The following is a 26,852-nucleotide window of genomic DNA, read 5'->3' as shown; positions in this document are numbered from 1 at the left end:
AAGGGCGATCAAAGAAACGTGTGCGCTCATCTTCTTGCTCGGACTGCCAATGACCACGAATGGTTCAGTCTTGTGATCACTGGATTTTTGAGTAAGAACCTGAGACAAAGTGGGGAGTGGTACACTGAGACGACTCCTCGTTCGAGAAAAGCTGCGCAAATCAAAGATGATGATCCGCTTTTTTGACACTAGGGGTATAGTGCATAAAGAATTTGTTCCTCCAGGGCAAAATGTCACCCAAGTGTTTTACAAAGATGTCCTTGAAAGGCTCATTAAAAGGGTGAATAGAGTGAGACCGGACATTGCACACAAGTGGATGCTGCATCATAATAACGCCCCGAGTCACACGGCCACTACCTCAAACGGCATTTCTATTGTTCCACAGCCCCTCTGTTCACCTTATCTGTCCTTGTGACTTTTTTCTTTTCCCGAAACTAAAAAAGTCTTAAAAGGACGTCCTTTTGGGATTCTGGAGACTATTCAAAACAGTGTGACCAACATGTTGAAAGCCCTACTAGTTGAAACCTTTCAGCGCTGTTGCCAAAACTGGGAACAACGACTGCGCCAGTGTATAGCTGCTGAAGCGTACTACGCTGAAGTGGACAATACTACTATTTGGGAAAGAAGAAAGAAAGCTGTGGTAGATAAAAACACTGTCTCGTTATTTTTCTCCCACACTTCGTAGGAACTGTTGCTGTCAGTGAACACAGGGCCATTTTAACCACATAACGATCGACATTATGAAAGCAACTTTATGGAATTGACATTCTGAGTCGTGTACCACGCAGATCGCTATTGCTCGCGGCGATGCATAAAGTTGTGGGGCTTCAATGGGCCCAGCAACAGAAACTGGACAGTTGCTGACTGGGGAAGTGTAGTATTGTCAGATAAGTCGCCATTTTGCCTGTTTTCAAATGGTGCAGTTCGTCAAGTGCACCGACTGACCAATGATACCTTTCAACCGCAGTGTGTCAAGAGTTCATTTCAAGTGGGCGATCAAAGAAACGTGTGCGTTCATCTTCTTGCTCGGACTGCCGGGAGGCCATTATGAAGGCAAGAAACGGTCTCTGCCTGATGTGATACGCAGGTGACTAATTTTTTTGTGCGGTATGTAGTATCAGTGTTGTGCAGAGTTCGTTGAATGACGTTAAAAATATGCGATTCAAACTGAAAAAAATATCTGATGCTCTAGGCATATTCGATGTGACTCGTGTAGGTAATGGAAATCTAAACTCAATCGAAATTTTGTTATTAGGGGCACGAATTCTTTCTTTCCCCGTATTTAGCGTTTTTTGATAATGGTATTAGCAGCCACCAAAACTTGTTGTGGTATGGGAAACATGTTGTAACTGTCAAGTTCCACGAACAAAATGCCAGGAGGAGGCACTTCAGTTATCATATGACTTCTAAGCCACGAAGGGTAGTAACACAATTTTAATTATCATCTCAAAAGATATAAAGTTACGTATTTGTTTGTTTGCAGGTTATGTCTGCAGCCCTTGTATACATTTAAATTCTAGCCTGAATTACCGTAGTACGACGATAGGCGACACGAAACGAACTGGCACACCCCGTGGATTAAGTGGAATACTATACGGTAATTCGTTTGCGGCAGCATTGAAAATATTGCAGCTGTGTGGGGCAAATCAAGATGGCTTCTTTTGCCACCTCATCACCACGGACGAGTACTGTCTGAGTTTATCACTATGACCCCAAGATAAAAGACCAAGGGAAGCAAAGGGAACATGGTAATCATCACCACCGAAAAGGGCGAAGACCCAACAATCACCGGGAAAGGCGATGCTGAGTGTTCTTCGACACTGCCAAACCGTAACAGGTGCGTACTACCGAATCTCTTGACGAGGTTACGTGAGGCTATATAGTGGAAGTGTCGCGGGAAACTGTCCAAGGGGAGTTTTTCCTCCCCACCAGCGCCCCTGCTAGTTCTATACGGGACACAGTTACACATGTTGCTACTATGGGCTATAAGTTTTGACTCATTCCCCGCGATCGTGTGATACGGCACACAATGGCTTCTTTCTCTGTTCTCGGATGAAGAAGCCATAGTGTGGCAGCCATTTACAGAGTGACAGCGAGGTTACTTCTTGCATGGAACCTTTCTTGAATAACCATAACGTCTTCAACAAACGTGGTCTCCGTCAAGTCATCCATCGTTCTGAAAAATATGTCGCTCTGAAAGGTTAACGTCGACCCCCGTTCGGTCAATACTTTAATATTGCTCATCAGTCTGCAAGCCGCACCAAATACGGTCGATACAGGAAAGAGAGAAGGCCACAGAAGAAAACTGCGTTTCGTTACAGGTTCATTTAGTAAGCGGGAAAGTGCCACGGAGATGCTCAAACAACTCCAATGGGAGATCCTACTACAGAGGCGTTCTCTATCAGGGTATACTTTACTATCAAAATTCCGGGAATATATTTTCCTGGAAGATTGAAGAAATATATTGCTTCCTCTTACGTTTCTAGGCATTACAAAAGATTTCGATAATGGATTAATACAAAATAGAGGAAAATTAAGAGATGATTTTAATGCTTCAGGTATTCTATATAGTCTCTCCACACCCTCCCCTTTCTTCCACTTGAGTACAACGCACAAAACGTTCATACATCCATGTGAAATGTCAGAACACACTACCTTTCGGACGCTTTTAAACTCGCGTATTGCACTGGCTTGAATGTTGGTTATGCCATCCCAGCATTGACGCTTTACGTGAACTTGTGGATTCGTCGATTGGTGGTAGATTACTATTGAAATCAGCATGTATGGGGACCCGTGACTTTTTGTTCCGGAAATGAAATGCCCGCATTACTGTTTTTGTTCGGGAGACACGGTGCGCGGTGCAAACAACGCACGAAGTTTTTTCCCCTTCTTCAAAAGATTCTGGAAAACATTTTGAATACTTTATTTAGGGATGTTCAGTTCGTTTCTCCATAGCGACTTGTGACACAATAACGTTGATGTACTAGGGCCGCACGTCCAGTACTTAACACTACCTGTTCACAGCTGCCTGGTCGAATACACATCTGCTGTTTACGCTACTGCTCCAATGTCGCTTATAGGCCAGGAGTAAAATTAGTCCCTGAACTTTTGGGACGGTTGGTGTATATGAGGTGTGATCAAAAAGTAATGGGAATTTTTGTTTTTCTTCAAGAACGTTTCTTTATTCTTCAAAATCACCTTTGTTCTCTTCAAAGAAATCCCCCTCAGATATAACACACTGGTGCCAGCGCTTTTTCGAATCTTGGAAGCAGTTCTGGAACTCGCTTTTCGTTATGGTGTTCACCTCCTTCAGCGATCCGGTTGTATCTCATCAATGGCGGCAAAACGATGTCCGTTCCGGGTTCTCTTCAGCCGCCGGAATAGAAAGAAGTCGCATGGGGCCATGTCCGGCGAATCACGAATAAATCTTGATGTGTAGACGGGAGCATTGTCACGAGTGGTTTTGCCACAATTCTGGCAGTTTTTTTCGGATTGCTTCACGCAAACAGATCTCAACTTCCAGGTAGTATTCGTCATTGATAGTATGATCTTAAGTAAGAAACTCATTACTCCATATTATATTGTAACAAAAGAAAAAAAAGAAAAACGGTGGGAAAAGCCTTCACATGTGGTCGAACTTATCGAATTTTTTTCCGGTCTTGACTCTTCAGGTAGTTTCCAAAGGGACGATGGGGCTTTGGTTTCTGACATCATACCCCGTATACCTATGTTTCGCGATCTGTTCTAAGCCTAACCTTCTTGAGAAGTTCTGGATTGTTGCAGGCTTCATTCAGCAATTCCTGAGTGATATCCACGCGAAATTCAACAATTTCGGAACAAATTTTGCTGCTAAACGTTCCATGCCCAAAACACCTGAAAAACTTGCTTGCCGTGAGCCAAAGGATATGCCGACCTTATTAGCAACCTCTCTGATGGTGAGTTGGCGATTTTCCAGAACCATTTTCTTTACTCCTTGCACACTGTCGTCAGTAACTGATGTGCTAGGGCGTCCAGGTCGGCTGTCGTCTTCAACGTCTTCTCGATCTGTTCGAAACGTTTATATCACTCGTAGCTCTTGTCTTTCTCGTGGTGGATTCGCCAAAAGCTACAGTCAACATTTCAAATGCGGTGCCGCAGTTTATTACATATTTTCAAGCAAAACTTCATGCAGATTCTTAGATTCATATTTTTCGAAAGTAAAAATTCGCCAAGTATTGGAAAACATGTATAACCTTTCTGACTGTAAACAATAAACAAAATGAAACTTCCTGGCAGATTAAAACTGTGTGCCCGACCGAGACTCGAACTCGGGACCTTTGCCTTTCGCGGGCAAGTTTCATATCAGCGCACACTCCGCTGCAGAGTGAAAATCTCATTGTGGAAACATCCCCCAGGCTGTGGCTAAGCCATGTCTCCGCAATATCCTTTCTCTGCAAGGTTCGCAGGAGAGCTTCTGCAAAGTTTAGAAGGTAGGAGACGAGGTACTGGCAGAAGTAAAGCTGTGAGTACCGTGCGTGAGTCGTGCTTCGGTAGCTCAGATGGTAGAGCACTTGTCCGCGACAGGCAAAGGTCCCGAGTTCGAGTCTCGGTCGGGCACACAGTTTTAATCTGCCAGGAAGTTTCATATCAGCGCACACTCCGCTGCAGAGTGAAAATCTCATTCTGGAATAAACGAAATATTCAGAACAGATGAAAATGGAAATATTTATCACGATCATATGTACCAAGAAGATAAATAAATAATTGAAAATCGAATGTATAAAGCCAACAAAGTTTAGAAAAATTCTTGTTGCTTCTTGATCCCACCTTGTATCTCGCGAAAAATACCATGGAGGTAAAATTAGACACATTCGACCCCAAACAGAGTTTAGCGTTTTTCCAGGGTGGTTGCTTCATCTTTTATTTTCCACTGAGCAACCAGGCACAGTTCCTGTTACATTATCTTACATGTTGTGCAGTTACGTTCTGCGTATTTTAAACCCGAACCCTCCTTCAGGCATACATCTTTTGGTGTCCTGTGTGAAATTGATTGTGTATGAGCGATAGTGTCCCAGGGGTGGTATCTAAGGATTACATTGTATGATTTACTATATGTTACATACAATCGCCACCCAGCAGTTGAGTAAAGGCACTGAAGATCTCGCTGTTGAGCGCCCTATTCATACACCACCACCACCACCACCACCACCACCACCACCACAGAAGCTTACCGACGATCGTTCTTCCTGCTGCTCATTCGCAACTCGAACAGGAAAGGTAATAAGCGACAGTGGCACCAACAGTACCTTGCGCCACACATCCTGTGGTGACTTGCGGAGTACAGACGTAGATTTAGAAATTAACGTCTCCTCAACTTGGCAGACGTACGGAATCTAATCCTAAACGAGAGGATTCAGCTCGCTGTGTCACAGCTGAAGGAACGTGTGAAGAGTCTTCCTCGTCGAACTGATGCCATTATTGGGCTAGAGGCGTTATACGAGATTATGGTAATGTCTCCTTGCTTTGTCTGGTGTGTAGCTATATTTAGGATGCGGACTGTGATATAATTGTGCTCCACTGAAGTCGGTGTTAAGGTTTACGTGGGGAATCTTGTTATTTAGGTGGAATAAGGTCGGCTCTTGTGTTACTGGCATCTTGTTAAAGTGCGTGTATACGAGGGCTACCCAGAAAAATAACAGAAGTTTTAAAATAAGGAAATTAACAACACGGAAAAAACAAATTTTATTATGAACATTTCAAAGGCACGCTCTTAAGCTAGGCTTCTATACAACTGCCCATTAAAATAAAGCGGTTACGCTGTGGCACAAGTTTTTCAACACCTGCCATTGGAACCACTGGTTTATACCGGCGTCCAATTCGGCGTCAGTATCAAGGCATTGTGCAGCGAGCCATGTGTTCGCTTCTGCAAAGAGGTGGTAGTCGCTAGGCGTCAAATCCGGGCAGTATGGTGGATAATCAAACCTCCCATCCAAAACCGTAACAGCTCTTGGTCAAAATCGGCCGCTTGTGGACGTGCGGAGTCGTGAAAAAGCCTTTTGTGCAAGGTTTTCCCCGACACTTGTTTTGTATCGTCCGCGTTAACTTGGTCAGTGTTTGACAATACCTCTGAGTTAAATGTTATGCTGCGTTCAAGGAAATCAACGGGAATCATATCCTTAAATAGTCTCAAAACAGAGTAGCCATGATTCTTTTTGCTGACAGCATTTGCAAACACTGCCTTGGTTTTTTGCGTCCCCATTCCATCGACTGCCTTTTTTACATTTTATACGCTTCACTCAAGGCTCGTCCGCTGTTAACAATACGACAGATAATGGTGTTACCACTTTTCTCGTAGTGTTCGAGGAAGGTCAGTGCTGCAGAGTGTACTTGTGGTCTTCCGACAGTATTTTAGGAACCCGCCAAGTACAAAATCTGTGGTAACTAAGCTCCTCCGCCGTAATTTCATGCGCTAAACTCCATTAAATTTGGGGAAAATGTAGCGAAAGTTTCTTATCGTGAAACAGCGATTTCCACGAATTTTACAGAATTGTTAAGGCTTTCGTGGCCACTTGTTGACAAATTGCTTCTTGGCTTCTGTCTCGGGTTCTTCGGCCGACGTTCATCTAATGATTTTACTGACGTTTCGCCAGCATAAGTGGCTGGCATTGTCAAAGCTTCACCCTCCACTGCCGGTGGTGAACTGGAGCCGAGCTTGCGGCCGCAGACTATATGTACCTGGCTGGCTTGCCAACGTCCGAGGGCTTCTCCGCGGTCATTTCCGTTGCGGTTCTCTTGCTATCTGCGACGGTCGTTCGCTGCAGTACGGGAAGCCAGGATCCGTTTACCTTAAGGCTTTCCTCTTTCTTGTTGAAACTGTTCGCATGTTTTTGTATTTCGACAGTTTCTCTGAACAAGCGCGTATGATAGTGCTTCTCTACAGCCAGAATTTCCGCGTCGGCGAATTTTATTACGTGGTCGGTCTCACTCAGTGCGTGCTCTGCCACTGCCGATTTCTCTTCCTGCCCCTACCTGGGGCTGTAGAGAAGCACTATAATACGCGTTTCTTCAGAGAAGCTGTAGAAATACAAAAACACGCGAACAGTTTCAACAAGAAAGAGGAAAGCCTTAAGGTAAACGGATCCTGGCTTCCCGTTCTGCAGCGAACGACCGTCTCAGGTAGCAAGAGGAGAACCGCACCGAAAATGACCGCGGAGAAGCCCTGGGACGTTGGCGCGCCAGGTACATATAGTCTGCGGCCGCAAGCTCGGCTCCAGTTCACCACCGGCAATGGAGGGTGAAGCTATGACAATGCCACCCAGTCGTGCTGGCGAAACGTCAGTAAAATCATTAGATGAACTTCGGCCGAAGAACCCGAACCAGAAACCAGAAACCAATAGGCAGTCTGTAACAGTCCGTTAGTCAGAAGGCTAGGCCTACCGTTGAGGTCCTCTCTGCATACGGCGATTTTTAAGATCAATACACCACTGCCTCACTCGGCTTTCACTCATTATTCCTTTTCAGTATACGTCACATAGGTCGCGACAAATTTCAGTTGCTTTGCAGTTTTTTGCCAACAAAAACCTAATAACAGAACGCACCTCGCAAGTGGCTGGAGTTTCTACTGCAGCGCCCATTTTAACACGTGACAGAAAGCAAACCAGCAGAGGCAGCCCACACGCTACCACCGCTGGATGCGTACTGCGGGGAGTAACGTTATGGCACCAGAGAAGGCGGCTGTGGCCCCGCCTATCGCCGCATTAGACCAAAACGCCTGTTACTTTCTGGGCAGCCCCTGTAGCAGCGAGAAGCGGTAAGGGCAGCAGCAGGTACTCACAGTCGTGCGCGCGCAGCAGCGCCGCGACGGCCGCCGGCGGCAGCAGCGGCTGCGGCAGCTCTCGCAGCCAGGCGCGCAGCAGCTGCGCCGCCGTCGCCGGGTCGCCCGCGGCCTCCAAGTCGGCGTCGCCCGCCGCCTCCAGCTGCGCCCTAAGTCGCTCCGCCAGCTTCGGGTTGCCCGCGCAGGGCCGGAAAAGTACGCCGCACAGTGGGCCTGCGTCCAAATACACTCACGTCACTTGCGTCCATCATTAAAGCTGCTGTAATTTCCCTGTGTCCACAGTCATTCATCTACCAGTCAAACGCTCTTCCCACAATCATAACTACTCAAACGCTCGAAGAGTGGTACGGCAGATGAGGTGTGTGCCCTTCGCTTCGTTAATGAAATGATCACACTGGCTCGATCGTGGGTACGGCACGTGCTAGATTTGGTTTATTTCTTGAATACCGGGAAAATGCAGGCAGTCTGCAAAGGAGATTGCCAAAAATCATTCGTGCAACCCATTCTGGAATACTGCTCAAGTGTGTTTGATCCGTACCAAATAGGGATATTGAATGCATACAGAGAAGGGCAGCACGAATGGTCACAAGTTTGTTTCATCTCTGGAAGAGTGTCACAGATATGCTGAAGAAGCTGAACTGGCAGATAATAAATACAGGCAAAGCAATGAATTAGCATTTGTACCAAAGCTAGGATTTGAGCCTGTATCTCCTGCTCACTAGGCAGGTGCGTTAATCAATGCTGCTTACCCACCTACACGGATTACCCTAGTACGTCTCGCCGAGAGAGAGACAAAAAAATACAACCCTAATTCACACCTCAGCCCACTTTTATGACCCCTTTCTTTAACTTATTTCAGTACTGGAGGAGGGCGACATACTACAGCAATACATACAGCTGGGATAACTGCAGTGCCCGGGTGACGCAGTTGTTAATGCATCTACCAATTGAGCACAATACCCAGGTTCGAACCTGGCATTGGTATGTATTTTAATTACTTGGTTTGGCTTGTATTCATTATCACAGATAAAGTTGAGGTTTAATATGTCTGCGGAAGAAATATTTCATATGAACTGGCACTCTCTTGATGATAGACGTACACTATCGCGACAGGCGAAATACCCTCACACTTCAAGAAGAATATAATAATTTCAATCTCAAAGAAAGCAGGTGTTGACAGATGTGAAATTTACCGAACTATCAGTTTAATAAGTCACAGCTGCAAAATACTAACACGAATTCTTTGCAGACGAATGGAAACACTGGCAGAAGCCGACCTCGGGGAAGGTCAGTTTGGATTCCTTAGAAATGTTGGAACACATGAGACAATACTGACCCTACGACTTATCTTAGAAAATAGATTAAGGAAAGGCAAACCTACGTTTCCAGCATTTGTAGACTTAGAGAAAGCTTTTTACAATGTTGACTTGAATACTCTGTTTCAAATTCTAAAGGTGGCAGGGGTAAAATACAGGGAGCGAAAGGCTATTTACAATTTGTACAGAAACCAGATGCCAGTTATTAGAGTCGAGGGGCATGAAAGGGAAGCAGTGGTTGGGAAGGGAGTGAGACAGGGTTGTAGCCTCTCCCCGATGTGATTCAATCTGTATATTGAGCAAGCAGTAAAGGAAACAAAAGAAAAAATTCGGAGTAGGTATTAAAATCCATGGAGAAGAAATAAAAGCCTTGAGGTTCACCGATGACATTGTAATTCTAGCAGGGACAGCAAAGGACTTGGAAGAGCAGCTGAACGGAATGGACAGTGTCTTGAAAGGAGGATATAAGATGAACATCAACAAAAGCATAACGAGGATAATGGAATGTAGTCGAATTAAATCGGGTGACGCTGAGGGAATTATATTAGGAAACGAGACACTTGAAGTAGTAAAGGAGTTTTGCTATTTGGGGAGCAAAATAACTGATGATGGTCGAAGTAGAGAGGATATAAAATGTACACTGGCACTGGCAAGGAAAACGTTTCTGAAAGTATTTGTATGGAATGTAGCCATGTGTGGAAGTGAAACATGGACGTTAAATAGTTTGGACAAGAAGAGAATAGAAGCTTTCGAAATGTGGTGCAACAGAAGAATGCTGAAGATGAGATGGGTAGATCACATAACTAATGAGGAGGTACTGAATAGGATTGGGGAAAAGAGGAGTTTGTGGCACAACTTGACTAGAAGAAGGGATCGGTTGGTAGGATATGTTCTGAGGCATCAAGGGATCACCAATTTAGTGCTGGAGGGCAGCATGAAGGGTAAAAATCGTAGAGGGAGACCTAGAGATGAATACACTAAGCAGATTCAGAAACATGTAGGCTGCAGTACGTACTGGGAGATGAAGCAGCTTGCACAGGATAGAGTAGCATGGAGAGCTGCATCAAATAGTCTCAGGACTGAAGACCACAACAACACAACAACCTGGAAAAATGCAGTCAGTCTGCAAAGGAGATTGCCAAAAATCATTCGTGTAACCCATTCTGGAATACTGCTGAAGTGTGTGGGATCCATACCAAATAGAGATATTTTGAATGCATACAGAGAAGGGCAGCACGAATGGTCACAGGTTTGTTTCACCTGTGGAAGAGTGTCACAGAGATGCTGAAGAAACTGAACTGGCAGATAATAAATACAGGGAACGCAATCAATTAGCATTTGTACCAAAGTCAGGATTTGAGCCTGGTGCTCACTAAGCAGGTGCGTTAATTACCCTAGTACTTCTCCCTGCCTAATACAACCCCAATTCACACCTCAGCCCACTTTTATGTCCCCTTTCTTTAACTTATATCAGTATTGGAGGAGGGCGACATACTAGAGTAATACGTACAGCTGTGTTAACCGCAATGCCATGGTGGTGCAGTTGTTAGTGCATCTACCAATTGAGCAGAATACTCAGGTTCGAATCCTGGCATTGGTATAGATTTTAATTACTTGGTTCGGCTTGTATTCATTATCATAGATAAAGTTGAGGCTTAATATGTCTCCGGAATAAATATTTCATTTGAACTGGCACTCTCTTGTTGATAGACGCGCACTATCCCGAGAGAGCCTACTTACAAAGTTTCAAGAACCTGTGATTCTTGAGTTTCTCCTGGCGTATTTGACAATCAAAATATCCACGGGTGTGCTGCCGGTCTATAGTGTCCAACGGGCACAATATTTCGGCGATCATACATGTCGCCATCATCAGGTGAACTGACGGACTGAGCTCCTGTGAACGTGCCGGCACGGAGATCCGTACGCTATGGCTGCTCAGTTCCCTCTGAGCAGCCATAGCGTACGGATCTCCGTGCCGGCACGTTCACAGGAGCTCAGTCCGTCAGTTCACCTGATGATGGCGACATGTATGATCGCCGAAATATTGTGCCCGTTGGACACTATAGACCGGCAGCACACCCGTGGATATTTTGATTTTCAAGAACCTGCTCTAAATGATTACTCTAGGAATATACTACAACCCCCTACTTATCGCTCCAATAGGGGTAGTGAGGAAAATTCAAGTGATTACAGCATGCACTGGGACATTTCATTTCAACGATCACTCTTCCCGCGCTCCGTGCGTGAATGGAACGGGACGTACCCTATGCCATGCGCTTCACAGTGGTTTGCAGAGTACAGAAGATGTTGGCGTAGATGCAGATGGAAACTGCGTGGCGGGCGCAGCTTTGTGGTAGACAAGAGATGTGGGGAAGGGCAAAAAGAGAAGGGGAAGAACGTGGCCGAAATATACTGATACGAAAAACTTATGCACAAAGTAACTCCCGCTTGATATGTCACTGTCAAATAACACAGCTCGATGAAATTTGGACCACACATAAAAAACTGCTACAATAAAAAACAGACGGAAACTGAAAGAAACGTACAGACAGAAACGACACGTTGTGATGTATGACGGGCCCTTGGATATTATAAAACGGCATACATGGTTCTTAAAAGGATGTGTGACCAGCACTGGCGGCAATGCATGCTCTGCTAGGTTCTCCTATGCTGGCCGTAGGGTTCCTCGGGAGTTCTTGTGCTGGGACGTTCCTCTCCCCTACCAGCTCGTCTAACAACTTCTGGATGACCGTTGGTGCATGTCGACACGCTGCAATGTCTCCCCAGCGCATCCCATACTTGCCCGACGGGATTTACGTCGGGGGAACGGGCAGGCTAGTTCATTCGCCAAATATAATCTGTCGCAACAGCTTCTCCACTTGAGCAGACCGATGCGGTCGCGCGTTATCCATAAAAATGAAGACAGTGTCTAGTATAACCCTCAAAAGACGCATTATGACAAAGCAGTACAGTTTCACAATAACGTTGACCAGTGACTCACTGTACCGCGCTCAAAGATTTGGAGGCCAGTACGCCCATGCAAAACACGATCACGTCAGGCGATGTTCCTGCCTGCATTGTGTGTCCCCGCCTATCGCCGTATGAGGGTTGGTAAGGAATCACTACTCTGACGGAACCTCCTCTCATCCGAGAACACCACGTGACCGCAGTCCACATTCGTCTAGTCCCTGTGGTCCGGGCCCCAAAGCAAACGGTGCCGCCGATGTGCGGGTGTGAACGCATCACAATATACTGGTCGCCGGACAAAGAGACTACCCTCACGAAGTCGCCGTGCCATTTTGGAGTGTGATGATGATGTTTGGTTTGTGGGGCGCTCAACTGCGTGGTTATCAGCGCCCGTACAATTACCCAATCGTTGCTCAGTCCAGTTTCGCCACTTTCCTGGATGATGATGAAATGATGAGGACAACACAAACACCCAGTCATCTCGAGGCAGGTGAAAATCCCTGACCCCGCCGGGAATCGAACCCGGGACCCCGTGCTCGGGAAGCGAGAACGCTACCGCGAGACCACGAGCGGCGGACATCCCATTTTGGAGTGTGGAGACCCTGTGTCTTGTTGAATGTGGTCGCAGTTGCGCACGCTTTTCGAAGAGGGCTCCTTCTTGCCTGCAGCACAGTATAGCAGTCGTGGGCTGCTGTAGTTGAGCGTGGTTGATCACCTTCTGTCCTTCAGGCAGCCGTGCCTACGGTTCAGAACGCTACCCACGCACGTGAAACAAAGCTCTGAGCGACACCAAACTCCTGGGCTATACTCATCACGCTTCGTCCTTCTTACAGATTCCCAGTGATTCTCCCCGTGAGAACTAATCCATATGTCTCCAGGTCATACTGTAATATGTAACACCACAGCGCGCCGTAACTGCTAGCTGGTCCTTAAACTTTGTTGTTTTGCGGAGCCAACCCCATGTCGTACTATTGTGAAGATGACCTCATTCCATTTGACATCCAATTTTCTGTCCACGCCTGGCAACATGCTCTTGCACTTTCATCCATTTTTACCGAGCAGTTAATGCGTTGCGTTAATTTATTTAACTCGTCTTGAATTTTGTACAGCAGTTAGGAAAACAATAAGACGAAGGAGGAGGAGGAGGAGGAAGAAGAAAAAGACGAAGACGACGACGACGACGACGACTACTACTACTAATGGAATTACTGAAAGTTGTGCATTTCATTTCAGTGGAAACTCATACTGATCTCAGGAAACGAATGAACAGGCTGAGCAGGAATGGAAACTAAACAATAAATGGGGCGATATTGGCAGGGGGAGGGCCGCTAGGTTGAAATTTTCTGCGAGTTCGGGAATTCCTGGTTACATAACTGCGTTCGCGGCACTCATTTATAGTGTACACACACTCACTGACCCATCTGTCAACATACAAGATGTTCAAAAAGTAACGTTCTCGAAATGCAGAGAGATTTGCAGACGGTCAGTGCCTGATGCACAAAATAAATTTAATGTAAAGTGTGTAAATAGATGAAAGACTCGACACTGTTCGACTACGCGATCAGCGATCAGTCACTGGAGTCAGTCACAACCATCGAGTATCTCCGAATGTCTGTCTGGAGTGATTTAAGACGGAATAACCATACAAAGCTAACTGTGTATAAAGTAAATAAAAGACTCAGTTTTTTGGAAGAATTCTAAGAATGTGTAATCTACGCATGTTACAGACGGCTTAAAAAAGCCTCGTCCGACCAATTCTTGTATGATGTTCGTCGGTCTGGGGCCCTTATCACGTTGGATTAAACGGATTCAAAGAAGCGTGCCAAGATTCGCGACGAGCTTGTTTAGTTACAGTGAGTGTGTCGCAGAAATTCTCAATGAATTTCAGTGGCAGACGAGTCCATGATCCACAACTTGAGTCGAGAAACATACTGTATTTTATAACATATACATCGCTTAACGATAAAGACGCAAAAATCATAGAAATTCGGGCTCAACAGAGGGGTACTGTCAGTATAACGATCCAAATATTTTATCAATTTATCTTGCAAGTCGAGTTACGAATTACGCACAGACCAAGAAACAAGCAGTAGAAACGCTAAAAAGAGATCAGGGTGCAGGAAAGTTGTATCTCACGTTTGTTCAAGTGCAAAAAGACTTTAGATTCATTTTCCGTATCAGGATGATGGACTGGAGCGGGAAGAACTTCGGAAGAATAACAGCTCCGCTAGTAAAACCGCCTGCCCACGCGGTATTATCTTCCGATAAAGTCTTCAGCTTGTACCCCGTCCTCGTACTCGTTAAACTAGTCAGTTAGCTGTTTTTGTTTTCTCGACTACATGAAAAATAGCCTGATAGTAGGCGCTTTACTAAGGCCTCAGATATAAGGAACTACACGTGGAATATTCAGTTTCCCTGCAGACTTTCGTATACGACTGGGTTGAAGACTTGTTGAGCAGTAGTCTTCACTACTCAGCTATGAATGGAAACCGTTGTCCAATCATTGTAGGTTTATGTACTAGCAATGTTCTCACTTTTATGCATCCATTATCTAAAAGACAATAACGAGTGCGTCAGATTACAATTTACGAAGATATTCGCTTTGAAAAACTTGTTATAATTTCCAAATGGATCCTCAGGAACTCTCCAGACTATGTAATGAATGACACCTAAATTAGATACTCTGAGAGAGCACTGAATTATGAGCAGTGTTGCACGCAGTGGCAGGTATTCATCTTGAAGGTACTATATATGTGCCATAACGCGGGGACGGGAGGGGGGGGGAGCGGGGGGGCAGGGACGGAGAGATGTGGTGAAATCGCTACACATTCTGCTTCCAAATCGGGCACCGAAAAGTTGTAACAGTTTCTGCATCTACATGGTTACTCTGCAATTTACACTTAAATGCCTGGCAGAGGGTTCATCGAACCATTTTCATACTACTACTTTACCATTCCACTCTCGTATGGCGCGTTGGAAAAAAGAACATCTAAATCTTTCCGTTCGAGCTCCGATTCTCTTATTTTATTATGATGATCATTTCTCCCTACGTAAATGGGTGTCAACAAAATATTTTCGCATTCGGAAGAGAAAGTTGGTGATTGAAATTTCGTAAATAGGTCTCGCCGCAAAGAAAATCGCCTTTGTTTCAGTGACTGCCACCCCAACTCGCGTATATCAGTGGCACTCTCACTCCTATTGCGCAATAACACGAAACGAGCTGCCCTTCTTTGCACTTTTTCGATGTCCTCCGTCAATCCTACCTGGTAAGGATCCCATACCGCGCAGCAATATTCCAGCAGAGGACGGACAAGTGTAATGTAGGCTGTCTATTTAGTAGGTTTGGCGCATCTTCTGAGTGTTCTGCCAACAAAGCGCAGTCTTTGTTTCGCTTTCCCCACAATATTATCTATGTGGTCTTTCCAATTTAAGTTGCTCGTAACTGTAATTACTAGGTATCTAGTCGAATTGACATCCCTTAGATTTGTGTGATTCATCGTATACCCAAAATTTATCGGATTTCTTTTAGTACACACGTGGATGATCTCGCGCTTCTCTTTGTTTAGTGCCAATTGCCACTTTTCGCACCATACAAAAATTCTCTCTAGATCATTTTGTAATTGGAATTGATCGTCTGATGAGTTTGACGAGGGACAGATCCTCTGTGGTAGAAGAATCGCTGCATACAGTTCTAGGGTGTTAAGGTCGACAATCGCGAAAGCATTGCAATAGCAGTCAGAACACCATCAGATGATATGTCTCCGGTGTAACTTTACAGGATAGCGGAAGTCAGAAGATACTTATATTTATATGAGTTAACATCACGTTAAACAAATATGAAAAACAAAAAAAAGTTAGGTGGTGAGCAAATTAAATTCACGTTGTACCAGCAAATAATGATAGGAATTGCGGACAATGAAGATAAATACGGCTCACGGCAAAATACCCTTAACAAAATATACTGAACGAGCATTTGTGGAGGTTTATACGCGAATTTAATTTGTTCATCACCTGGCGTTTTTCATATTTTTTAGATTTGTTTAACGTGCTGTTAACTCATTGACTTTAGCCTATCCAATTCTATCATCGTGGTGAGTCTATATTTTTTAAGTGGTACACCCCTGGAACACACTGTAGCTACAGATCATAAATCTGATGGACAGTCACATCGTCTAACTGTTGTTACTACGTGAATTAAATGTGTTATCCATTATCACTGTAATTATTTTGTTATATGCACACGTGGTAGTTACTTCGTTTGTCGTCCACAGCACTGACTGCTATCCAAATGACACGCCGGGAGTCCACCATGTAACTTTACTACTGCACATTTTTATAATTTTAATTATTTTACAATTGTATCTGCAGGTTTTTATAAATTACAAAATATTGTCATACATCAGTCTATTGTACATCAGTTCGTGGAAATTGCACCAAGCTCTAAAGTAGCTTCGACATAGGGGCACTTGTGCTACTGAACATAATTTTTTGTTTCTGTTTTAATAACTACAGGGTGCGGCAGATCCGACTAAGCAGTTTCTGTCGATTACCGCTGGGGCTGTGGTGGGTGTAGGCAGTTGCACGGGTCTGCCTTTGTTCAGTCGTTGACCCCATTTCAGTAGCCAACGTGGTCTGGACCGGTGCACATCGCGGTTTTGCCGTTCGCGCTTCTTATGAAAACAACAGATCTGTGGTCGCTACTTTTTTGAGGAGGAAGGAGTGAACGTGACAGTGAATTCCACACGTTCTGTTTCAATGTTGGAAACTTTTCTGCAACCCAGAATGGACGAGGCTGTTCAAGAACATGGACTGAGGGACTCGTGGTTCGAACAGGATGGAGCTACTGCTCACAAATCACGAATTTCGCTTGATGTTTTGAAAGTCGGGTGGCCTGCGCGGTCACCAGATTTGAGCATTTGTGACTACTTTCTTTGAGGATATCTGGAGGAAAAGATTTTCAAAAGCCGCCCTCACACCCTGCCAGAGTTAAAAGAGTGGATTATTGACGAAGTGAACGCCACACCCCGCGATGTGTGTGCAAGAGTTTCTCGAAACTTCAGGAATCGTCTACAACAATTTACTGATGCCGACGGCCGCCATCTTGAGGACATTATTTTCAAACCTAAATGAATGTAAAATTAAAACATTTTTCTCTATACATTCAGATTTACTTTTTATTGCTCCTTAAAACTGCTGAATCGGTTCTGCCACACCCTGTATTTTACAATAATTTTAGAAGAAGGTGTTTGGAATCTTTTATCGACGCGTAACAGGAATCATGCTGTAATTAAAATGCATAAATAATTTTAAGTAAAAAGTACACGAATACACTAGCGACACCTGTCAGTGCCAAATGCCAATTTCCTGGCCAGTACCGGCCAACATCTGGCAGTCTTGCAGTGCCCTGTTTGTAACGAAGTGTGTCATATGGGACGCGAGCAAGTACAAAAACACATGGTTTTAACCTTGATTTGCCGATGCAACATTCACCTCTTGCATCACATACCTGGCTATGTTTGAGAAAGAGTACTAGTACAGCTGGTATAGGTGACACGTAATAATCTTTTATTGAGGTATGTTGTAACACGGTTTGGTTATTACAGTGCACCTACTACAACAATTTTATCTCTGTATAATTTCACACTGCATGACTATTTTCACAGATCCGAAGATCGTAACCATACTTACCGAAACCGGTAATTGACAATAAAGGTTGTTTGCAAGCAATCTAAAACCTTCCTGTGTTTCCAACTCTTTCGTACTTACATAAATTTCTTACATGATTACTAGACTAAGTGTTAGCAATGATTAAATGATGCTCTGTGCAAAAACCATCCAAGTGGATTCATCTTAAATTCCTTCACAACAGTCCATGTTCTGCTACTACTTTTCCTTCCGTTCCTTGACTCACTCATCACAAACTTTAGTCTGAATAATTTCATTTATGTTTCCATACATTCTTTGATACTCATCATCATTGACAGCAATAGTTCACATATAATTTAAATCTGTACTACTGTTGTAGGTGTTGGTTTCATGTCTACTTTGGCACAGAAACAAAAAACTTAAAGAGAATCAGCATTGTGGGATTTATAACCTGCTACATCCAATAGAGGTACAGGTGTGGGCAAGAACGTGTTTTTTCAACCTATGCCATATAAGCTCCCTGCATGAAAGGAAGGTCAGTTGGGAATAGTATCGGCCGGCTTTATCGATCTGCTTCACAAAGCAGCCTAAACGTCAGGGGCAGATAATTTTCAAAAGCCTATTTCATCAACTTGTTGTGCAGGGGCGACACATGCTGATGGTGATGGCTAGGAGAAGGATCAGATGGTTAGAGCAGAGGATAGATAGAGAGAGAGGAGGGCAGGGATAGGGAGAGAGAGGGGCTACGTGGAGGGACAGAGAAAGTGTACAAGAAAGGGGCACTGAGAGGTGGTCGGGAGGGGGTGATACTGTCATACAGAGAGAAGGGGTGGGGAGGACACAGAGGGGCAGAAGATCGCTGTAACGAGGACGAGGAAGAGGAGATCGACTGGGAGAGAGGAGGAGGTACAGAGAGATAGACGGGGAGGAGATGCTTATGGAAGAAGAGGAGAAGGAAATAAATATAGAGGTGGGGGGAGAAGTAAATGGATAGGGAAAGGAGCAAAGAGAAGAGGAGCTGGAAAAGAGCAAAAGGTACTGGATAGTGAGAGTGGCAGAAGGACATGGGAAGGGGGAGGAAGGTGACAAGGAGGCAAGGTAGAAAGACTGGGGCAGGAGGAAATAGACACAAATAGAGGGGGGACAAGGAAATGGACAAGGTGTGAAGACAAAGGTGAAGGTGGACAGAGAGAGAGGCATAGGAAGAGGTGGGCAGAGGAGGAGACTGACAGAGAGAGGGACAGAGAGTGAAGGCAGAAGAGGAGATGGGCAGCTGATGAAGGCAGAGGAGGAGATGAACAGGGAGAGACGGGGGAGGACGAGATGGGCAGGGAGATAACGGTGGAGGAGACAAACAGGGAGAAATGGGGAGATGATGGGAAGGAGGAAGTGGGAAGGAAGGGGATATGGACAGAGAGAGTGAGGAGCAGGAGATGCAGACAGAGGAGGCAGGAGAGGACAGGGAGAGAGGAGGTTGAAATGGCTCTGAGCACTATGGGACTTAACATCTGTGGTAATAAGTCCCCTAGAACTTAGAACTACTTAAACCTAACTAACCTAAGGACATCACACACATCCATGCCCGAGGCAGGATTCGAACCTGCGACCGCTACGACTGAAGTGCCTAGAACCGCTCAGCCACACCGGCAGGCTGAGTGAGAGGAGGAGATGAGTTGGGAGTGGGAGGAGGAAAGCCTCAGAGAGGTGGAAACCAAAGGATGGGCAGAGAAGGAGCGAGGAGAAGATTGGCAGAGAGGAGTGTGAGGAGACAATGGGCACAGAGGTGGGATGGACAGGGGGTGGGCAAGGTGGAGATGGGGAGAAACATGAGAAGAGGGTTGACAGATAGATGGGCGAAAGAGGAGATGGTTAGGGAGAGGTGATGAGAAGATGGGGTGAGGAGGAGATGGAAAGTGGGGTGGAGGGGGGAGAGAGAGAGAGAGAGAGAGAGAGAGAGAGAGAGAGAGAGAGAGAGAGAGAGAGAGAAGAGGTGGAGGAGGAAGATGTGGAGGCTGGGGATGAGATGTGTACAAGATATATTTGTCAAACGCACATACAGGCGAAGCAGCGGAAAATGACCAGTAGTGATAATAAAACCCGAAGGGGGTGCGGAATGCGTCCGTGTCGGCAGAGACTGACCGTGGTTTTCAATGTAGGAGACGAGCCTGGCGAGCACGGCGGGCGCGCCCGCAGCCGGCTCCAGCACCATCTGGTCGAGCGGCACGCCGAAGACGCGCGGCGCGGGCTCTGCGCGCCGGCCCAGCAGCAGCGTGCCCGTGCCGGCCAGCAGCCTCTTGACGCGCGACAGCCGGCCCCCCGCGGTCGCGGCCGCGCCGCCGCCGGAGCCGGCGCCGCCGCACGGCGCCTCCGTCGCGTAGCAGCACTCCTCGCCCGGCGCGTCGCAGCCGCACAGCGTCGCCGGTCGACGCATCGCCGCGCTCTGCTTGTCGCAACAGCTGTCGTTGCCGCCGCACTGCAACACACGCACACACCGTATCCTCAGCACGTCGCACAACGTACGTCCGTCACAGCAGACGGACCCCATCTTTTCTATGGCACCATAAATTTTTGTAAGTTGCCGTGAGAGACAACTTCCTGAAGAGAAACCTTCTCTTTCCCTATTTTTCTTATCCTTATCCGGTGTCTTCAAAGGCCCGGATGCCTTTCCTGTAGCCCCTCCCCCACACTGACCCCTCCTCCCCCATAAGGACAGTGTATATTCGATCTGCTTCTAATGTGATCCGATGTCAACGTTTTCGGAATTTTTTGCGAATCGTATAACTAAAATGAGACATGAGTACCAGAGCGTTATGAGTCGGATGTGAAAAGCCGGTCCAAAAACCACACCCAGGCTGGCCGCCATATCGGACCTCGTCGTTATTCGATCCGCTGCCAGCTCGTTTCCTCGGACACCTTTCCGGTTTCTCATTTAGTCACCACAAACACTGTTTCTCTACAATTAAATATCGGTGAGAGACAACTTCGTGCCCAGTGTAATATTTCTACTTCTCCCCAAGTCGCTCCACCCAGATTAGGCGAGTATTTTTAAAAAGGAGACGTATCTTGACAACCTACGCAGATTTCATAAAACGGTTGTGCGTTCACACGAAAGCGAAAATCGATTGAGGAAGAGGAAATCCGGCAGCTAGAACCGCATTTGCAGAATACACGGCTAGCCAGAAGACGTATTGGGAAATCGCATTTGGTTTTAGGAGCCCCATGCAAACGCAGTCCGACGGCCGGATGAGCGACCATTATGCTATTCCAAGAACATGGTCATCAAAGTAGAGAAGTCTTCAACCAAGATGGGGGTAGAATTTCCGTTCGAAAGAATTGATGAGAGCCGTTATCAACTTGTATTTAAAGGACGAAAAGAGAACATTTATTTCATATGTCGAAAATACAGAACAATTGTGATTAAAGCTATAACGCGTTAAAAACTTCGGAATGGATAGGTACATTCCAAGCAAAGTAATAAAACACGTCAAGTCATACCCCAGTTTAATGGTTCGTGCATCCGTAAAACTGTCATGCATGGAGCCTACAACAGTTTTCACAGTAAGACTCAGGCTAAATATTTGACAGAAACTTCTGTTAAGTTCTGGTCGTAAGTGAAAGTCAACAGATGCATCCAAAGATTCCATTCAGTCTCTCGTGGAGTCACCTAGACTCTCAACTACAGACACAGCAGACAGAACGCAAAAATATTAAATTCCGCGTACTCCTACAATAACGTATTCTCTCAAAATGTTTGACAGTCGATAATAATCAGAAGTGAGATACGTCGAGATTACCACCTCAGATACTGAGAAACAATTACGACTATTAAAAGCGAAAAAGACAGAATGTCCTGACAGAATTTCACTGAGCTTTCACATTCAATACGCCGAAGAATTAGCTCCTTTCCTAGCTCATATTTTATCGAGAATCGGCAGCACACGAAGCGTCCCCCGTGATTGACGAACATCGCAGACTGCTTCTGTAACAGACAGGCTGCACGTAATTTCAGGTGAATATACTCATCACTAAAGTTCACATGTTGTGAGGTCCTACAGGGTATTGCAAGGTCAAACATTATTACATTCCTGGAGGAAAACAAGTTTCTCTCACAGAATCGGTAGGGATTCAGAGAAAATTCGCTCGTGCGAGACACAGCCTGTTTTCTTCACACACGTCATCTTTGAAACAATAAAGAGAGCTGAAAGGTAGATTCCGTCTTCCTAGAGTTTAGAAAGGCGTCTGACATACTACCAGATAGGGCGATCAGCAGCACTATACACAGAAGTAACAGAAGTCATGGGATACGTCCTTATATCGCATTGGAACTTCTTTTTCCCAACGTAGTGCAACAACTCGACGTGGCACGGACTCTACCAAGTCGTTGGAAGTCCCCTGCAGAAATACTGTGCCGAGGCACCTTCCCTCTACAGTCGTTCATAATTGCGAAAGTGTTGCCGGTGCAGGATTTTGTGCATGAACTGATCTACCGTTTATGTCCCATAAATGTTCGATGGGATTCACGTTGGGAGGTCTGGGTGCCCCCAACCATACGCTCGAACTGTCTAGAAAGTTCTTCAGACCAATAGCGAACAATTGTGGCTGGTGACACGACATCATTGTTTGGGAACATGAAGTCCATCAATCGTGTAGTTCATCTCCATGTAGCCGAACGTAACGATTTTCACTCAGGTGGACCACAGGACCCAGTCTATTCCATGTAAACACAGCCCACACCATTGTGGAGCCAACACCAGTTTGCACAGTATTATTGACAACTTGGGTCCATGGCTTCGTGGGATCTGCGCCACACTTGATTCCTACCAACAGGTCTTACCAATAGAAATCGGGATTCATCCGACCGGGCCCGGGTTTTCCATTGTCTACGATGTGATCATGAGCCCAGAAGAGGCGCTGCGGGCGATGTCGTGCTGCTAGCAAAGGCACTCGCGTCGGTCGTCGGCTGCCATAGCCCATTAACATCAAATTTCGCCGCACTGTCCTAGGGGAAATGTTCGTGGTACGTCCCACATTGATTTCTGCGGTTATTTCACGCAGTGCTGTTTGACTGGTGGGACTGACAACTCTATCAAACGCCGCTGCTCACGGTCGTTGAGTGAAGGCCGTCGGCCACTGCGCTGTCCGAGGTGAGAGGTTATGCCTGAAACTGCATATTCTCGGCACACTCTTAGCACTGAAGATCTCGGAATACTGAATTCTCTAACGATTTTCAAAAATGGGATGTCCTATGCGTCTAGCTCGAACCACCATTCAGCGTTCAAAGTGTGTGAATTCCCTTCAGGCGGCTATAATCACGTCGGAAACTATCACCTGAGTACAAAAACAGCTCTGCCAATGCACTGCCCTTTTATAACTTGTCTATGAGATACCGCCGCGATCTGTAAAAGTGCATAAAACTATCCCACGACTTTCTTCAGCTCAGTAGAAGAGCGTTCGCTGATAATGTTGATGTGTACAAATAAGTATTGTCGGCGGACAATCGCACGAAATTGCAGAGATATTTCCACAATTTGGAGATAGGTAAGATAATACCTATAGCAAAGCGAAAGAACCAAACACTGTCAGTCGCGACATTAATGTTGCGTATCTTGAGAACATTATATCATTTAAGTATTTTGGAGTAATACTAAGAGCCATATGAAATGGGACCGTCACGAAAAATTTGTAGGGAAGACGAATCGACGACTTGGTTTTGTTGGAAAGTTTTGAAAAGTGCTCTCTCTCTGTAAAGAAAGCCGCATAGAAAACGCCTGTGCGACCAATTCTAAGTTATTGTTCCAGTGTTTGGAGCCGTCCTCGCGAAGGCATGATAGACATCGAACGAATTCAGAGACGCGCTGCTGCAACCGCAACAGATTGGTGTAGTCATTACGAAAGAGTAACGGAAATGCTCGGGGAACATCAATAGGAATTTTTGAAAGAAAGACGTCTTAGTTATCACTGAACTCTGTTAAGTAAATTTAGAGATCCTGTAGTCGAAGTAGACTGTGCAACTATTATGCTGCCTACATCGCATAACTCAGGTAGGGATCAAGAGAAGAGGATGAGGATGAGAGAGACTGGGAGCGGACAGAGGCATACAGGCAGTTACTTCTTCCTCCCTCAATAAGCCAATTAAATAGGCTAGAAAATGGACAATATAGTTATGATTCACACTCTGCCATTCACTACACAGTCGCTTGCAGAGTACATATGCAGTAGTGCAAGGCAGACGATACTTCCCATCGTGTCACTTATTGAGGCTTCTGCCCGTCCTACTGGAATATCGAGCGCAGGAAGAACGATTACGTAAAACGTCTCTGTGCGTGTTATTACTCCGATTTCTTCGCGGTCCCTATGTGAGCGAAACCTAGGGGATTGTGCATATTGCTAGATTCCTCACTTATACTTGTCCTTAAAACTTTGTACATGGGTTTTCGCGGGGGGTAATTGACGTGTGTCTTAAAGCATTCGCAGTTCGGAATTTCCGCGACCGAGAAGTTTCGAATCGGTGAAAATAGTACTGGCGTCCGTTTTCTCAGAAAAATGACGATATTGTGGTGGTGGCCTACCTCCTTCCGTCCAGCAGTACAATCAGACAGTGTTAAGACAGCTTTTTCAATCAGCTGAAGAAGGGAGTTAAGAAGAAACGCCGCGCCGCGGAAAGCTGACCGAAGTGATCCCCCTATGTTGTAGTACAATAGTGCTGCCAAACTTAAGTTCCAGCGTTTCCAATTGTCGGACTACCGTCTTCATTTATGTGATCTTCCCCGCCCCCCTCCTCCTGCCACTACCATCCGTTTACTAAGTTGAAGGGGGCTGGGATGGGGGCACTATCTAGAATGAAGGTAGTGGCAAACCTCTGACTGTACTCTGCATTCTTTCCCTGCAGGGACAAGAACCTTTCAGCTGTCCCTCACCAACAAATCGGGCAAACTCGTTCATGGAGTAGTGATGGAAGCATTCAAACACGATAGCACCTTTCTGCCATTCTGCCACTTCTCCACATCGACCGCCGGCCGGAGTGGCCGTGCGGTTCTGGGCGCTACAGTCTGGAGCTGCTACGGTCGCTGGATCGAATTCTGCCTCGGGCATGGATGTGTGTGATGTCCTTAGGTTAGTTACGTTTAATTAGTTCTAAGTTCTAGGCGACTGATGACCTCAGAAGTTAAGTCGCATAGTGCTCAAAGCCATTTGAACCAATCCACATCGACCCAACTTGGTGTGCTGATCCTATACAATTGAATTTCACGTTCACACACCCGACTTACTTCAGCGGTGGTCGAGCACATGACCGCTTCGTAATTAGTTCTACACGATCTACCGGGGAGTGGCGGTGGGGAGACACACATCTAGTCCGGTGACCTTACATACGCTAAGATAATATGAGGTGCCATGATGATGATGATCGAAACTGGCAGCACAAGAAAGAGGTTCACACAACAGCCGGGGCGTTTTCCAACACGCTTGCATCAATTACGCTATACCTGTGGAATACCGTCCGTCGACATTAATTAATATGTGAAGACTTGCTCGATATCGGCTGTGATTTCTGATCTTATACTGTAACAGTTTCAGAGCTGATTCATTCGAGAAATCGACTTCTCTGATATGACATGATGTCTTGTGCATCAAGTACATTGGTTCTACTCAGTCGATACACTCACTGTGTTATCCCTAAAGATAATTTATTTGCACGTACACAATCTCAACTGCGCCAGAAACATAAAAGGACAGTCTTCATATCTTAATTATCAGCCAACTTGAAATGATATTCCTGTCAATCAGATTTTCAATTTCCACTCTGAGATTAACTATAGGTATGCAAAAACAACTGCTGCCTTCTTGTTAAGGTATCTTTGTAGGTAATGAAATTTTTATCTTTGTGTTAAGATGTGTATACTGCTAGGAGAAAAGAAAGCACTTCGAAAACCAGATAAGCTAGTTTGATTGACCACTTTATAGGAGCAGCTGCCTGAGCTGTACAGTTCTCAGCGACACCGGACGTAAAACCAACTGCGTAGCAAGTTTACTACAACTACCTACCTGAAAAACAGTAGTACTGCAGGAGTATCTGTGGACGTCGGAAGTGGCAACAAATATAGCCGAAAGTGTATATTTGGCAAATACCATTATTAAGAAAAAAATTAACTGAGCTTTAATGTACTTTCACAAAAAGTCCCACAATATTATACGACATAGTTACTGACGGTGGTTGTTTCTGATGGCTCTCGATCTTCCAACACAATCGAGACCCTCAACATAAGGTGGCAAATATGAGGTAGCCAGTTACTGACCGTGGTTGTTTCTGATGGCTCTCGACCTTCCACCATAATCGAGTCCCTCAAGATAAGGTGCCAAATATGAGGTAGCCAAGGAAATGGAAACGTGGGTTCTACTATGCCAAGACTGCTTGGTAGCTACAACAGGAAAACACAATTAATTAGCAGGAGTACAAAATAAGAAAGTATTTATTACCTAACTTTGCTGTAGTCCATGATCAGTTGGTTGGCAATTAAAGAAGACGCGACTAGACTAAGCGTCTGTAGAATGCCTTAATTTACAAGTCACAAATCTTGAAGTGACGAATTAATCTCTCGTAATATTGAATGTCGAATCCGGTGAATTTGAAGACTAACTTGAAACGGAGCTACAAAGACTTGATGGCAGCAATGACTGAGCTGCAGACGATGACTACATCGGCGTTGGCTGACCACTGGGCGCGGCTACAAACCGTAGACTGGCACAACTGCACTACACACCTGGTGCACATGAAGTGGCCTTGCGGCGAGCATAGGTACTGCCACTGGCTGTGTACTCTTTGGCTAGCATAGCCGTTCTTCTGTTCCGTTTATCGAGAGAATCGCATCCGGCTGATCGATCTCTCAGGCGGCGGTGTGGTCGTATCACTGGCGACATAACAGTTTCAGTAAAAGGGTTAACTTAAATTCGGTTCCCAATGATCTTGTTTCAGGGTGCAAAAGGAAGTGTATACAGAAAAAGAAACAAGTGCGTAATTAAAATTTGTTGCACCCCGAGCGGGCTAGTTTTCTAAATCAGGAAAAAAGGTGCTAACGGGAATAATTACTTATAACAAATACACGCATTTTTTC

The 26,852-nt window shown here is 45.5% G+C and overlaps 1 protein-coding gene and 1 long non-coding RNA gene across 3 annotated transcripts in view; both read right to left on the bottom strand.

Annotated features, from left to right (window-relative positions):
* LOC126101278 (protein FAM13A) overlaps positions 1-20,016 on the bottom strand; it is a 141,873-nt gene extending 121,857 nt beyond the window's left edge. The window contains exons 1-2 of the mRNA XM_049911960.1: positions 19,882-20,016; positions 7,814-8,026 (exon numbers count right to left, since the gene is read on the bottom strand). Coding sequence (XP_049767917.1) covers positions 7,814-8,026; positions 19,882-19,951 — 283 coding nt within the window. The 5' untranslated portion in view covers positions 19,952-20,016. The remainder of the gene's footprint in view (positions 1-7,813; positions 8,027-19,881) is intronic.
* An 85-nt stretch (positions 20,017-20,101) lies between these two features.
* The window catches only part of LOC126100349 (uncharacterized), a 529,383-nt gene continuing 522,632 nt past the window's right edge, over positions 20,102-26,852 (bottom strand). For both annotated transcript variants that reach the window (XR_007522153.1, XR_007522152.1), the window contains one exon: positions 20,102-20,215. This is a non-coding gene — a long non-coding RNA (uncharacterized LOC126100349). The remainder of the gene's footprint in view (positions 20,216-26,852) is intronic.

This window comes from Schistocerca cancellata, chromosome 9, assembly GCF_023864275.1.
Source record: "Schistocerca cancellata isolate TAMUIC-IGC-003103 chromosome 9, iqSchCanc2.1, whole genome shotgun sequence".
In the NCBI taxonomy this organism is placed as follows: Eukaryota; Metazoa; Arthropoda; class Insecta; order Orthoptera; family Acrididae; genus Schistocerca; species Schistocerca cancellata.
This window is presented reverse-complemented; position numbering and strand designations above follow the sequence as displayed.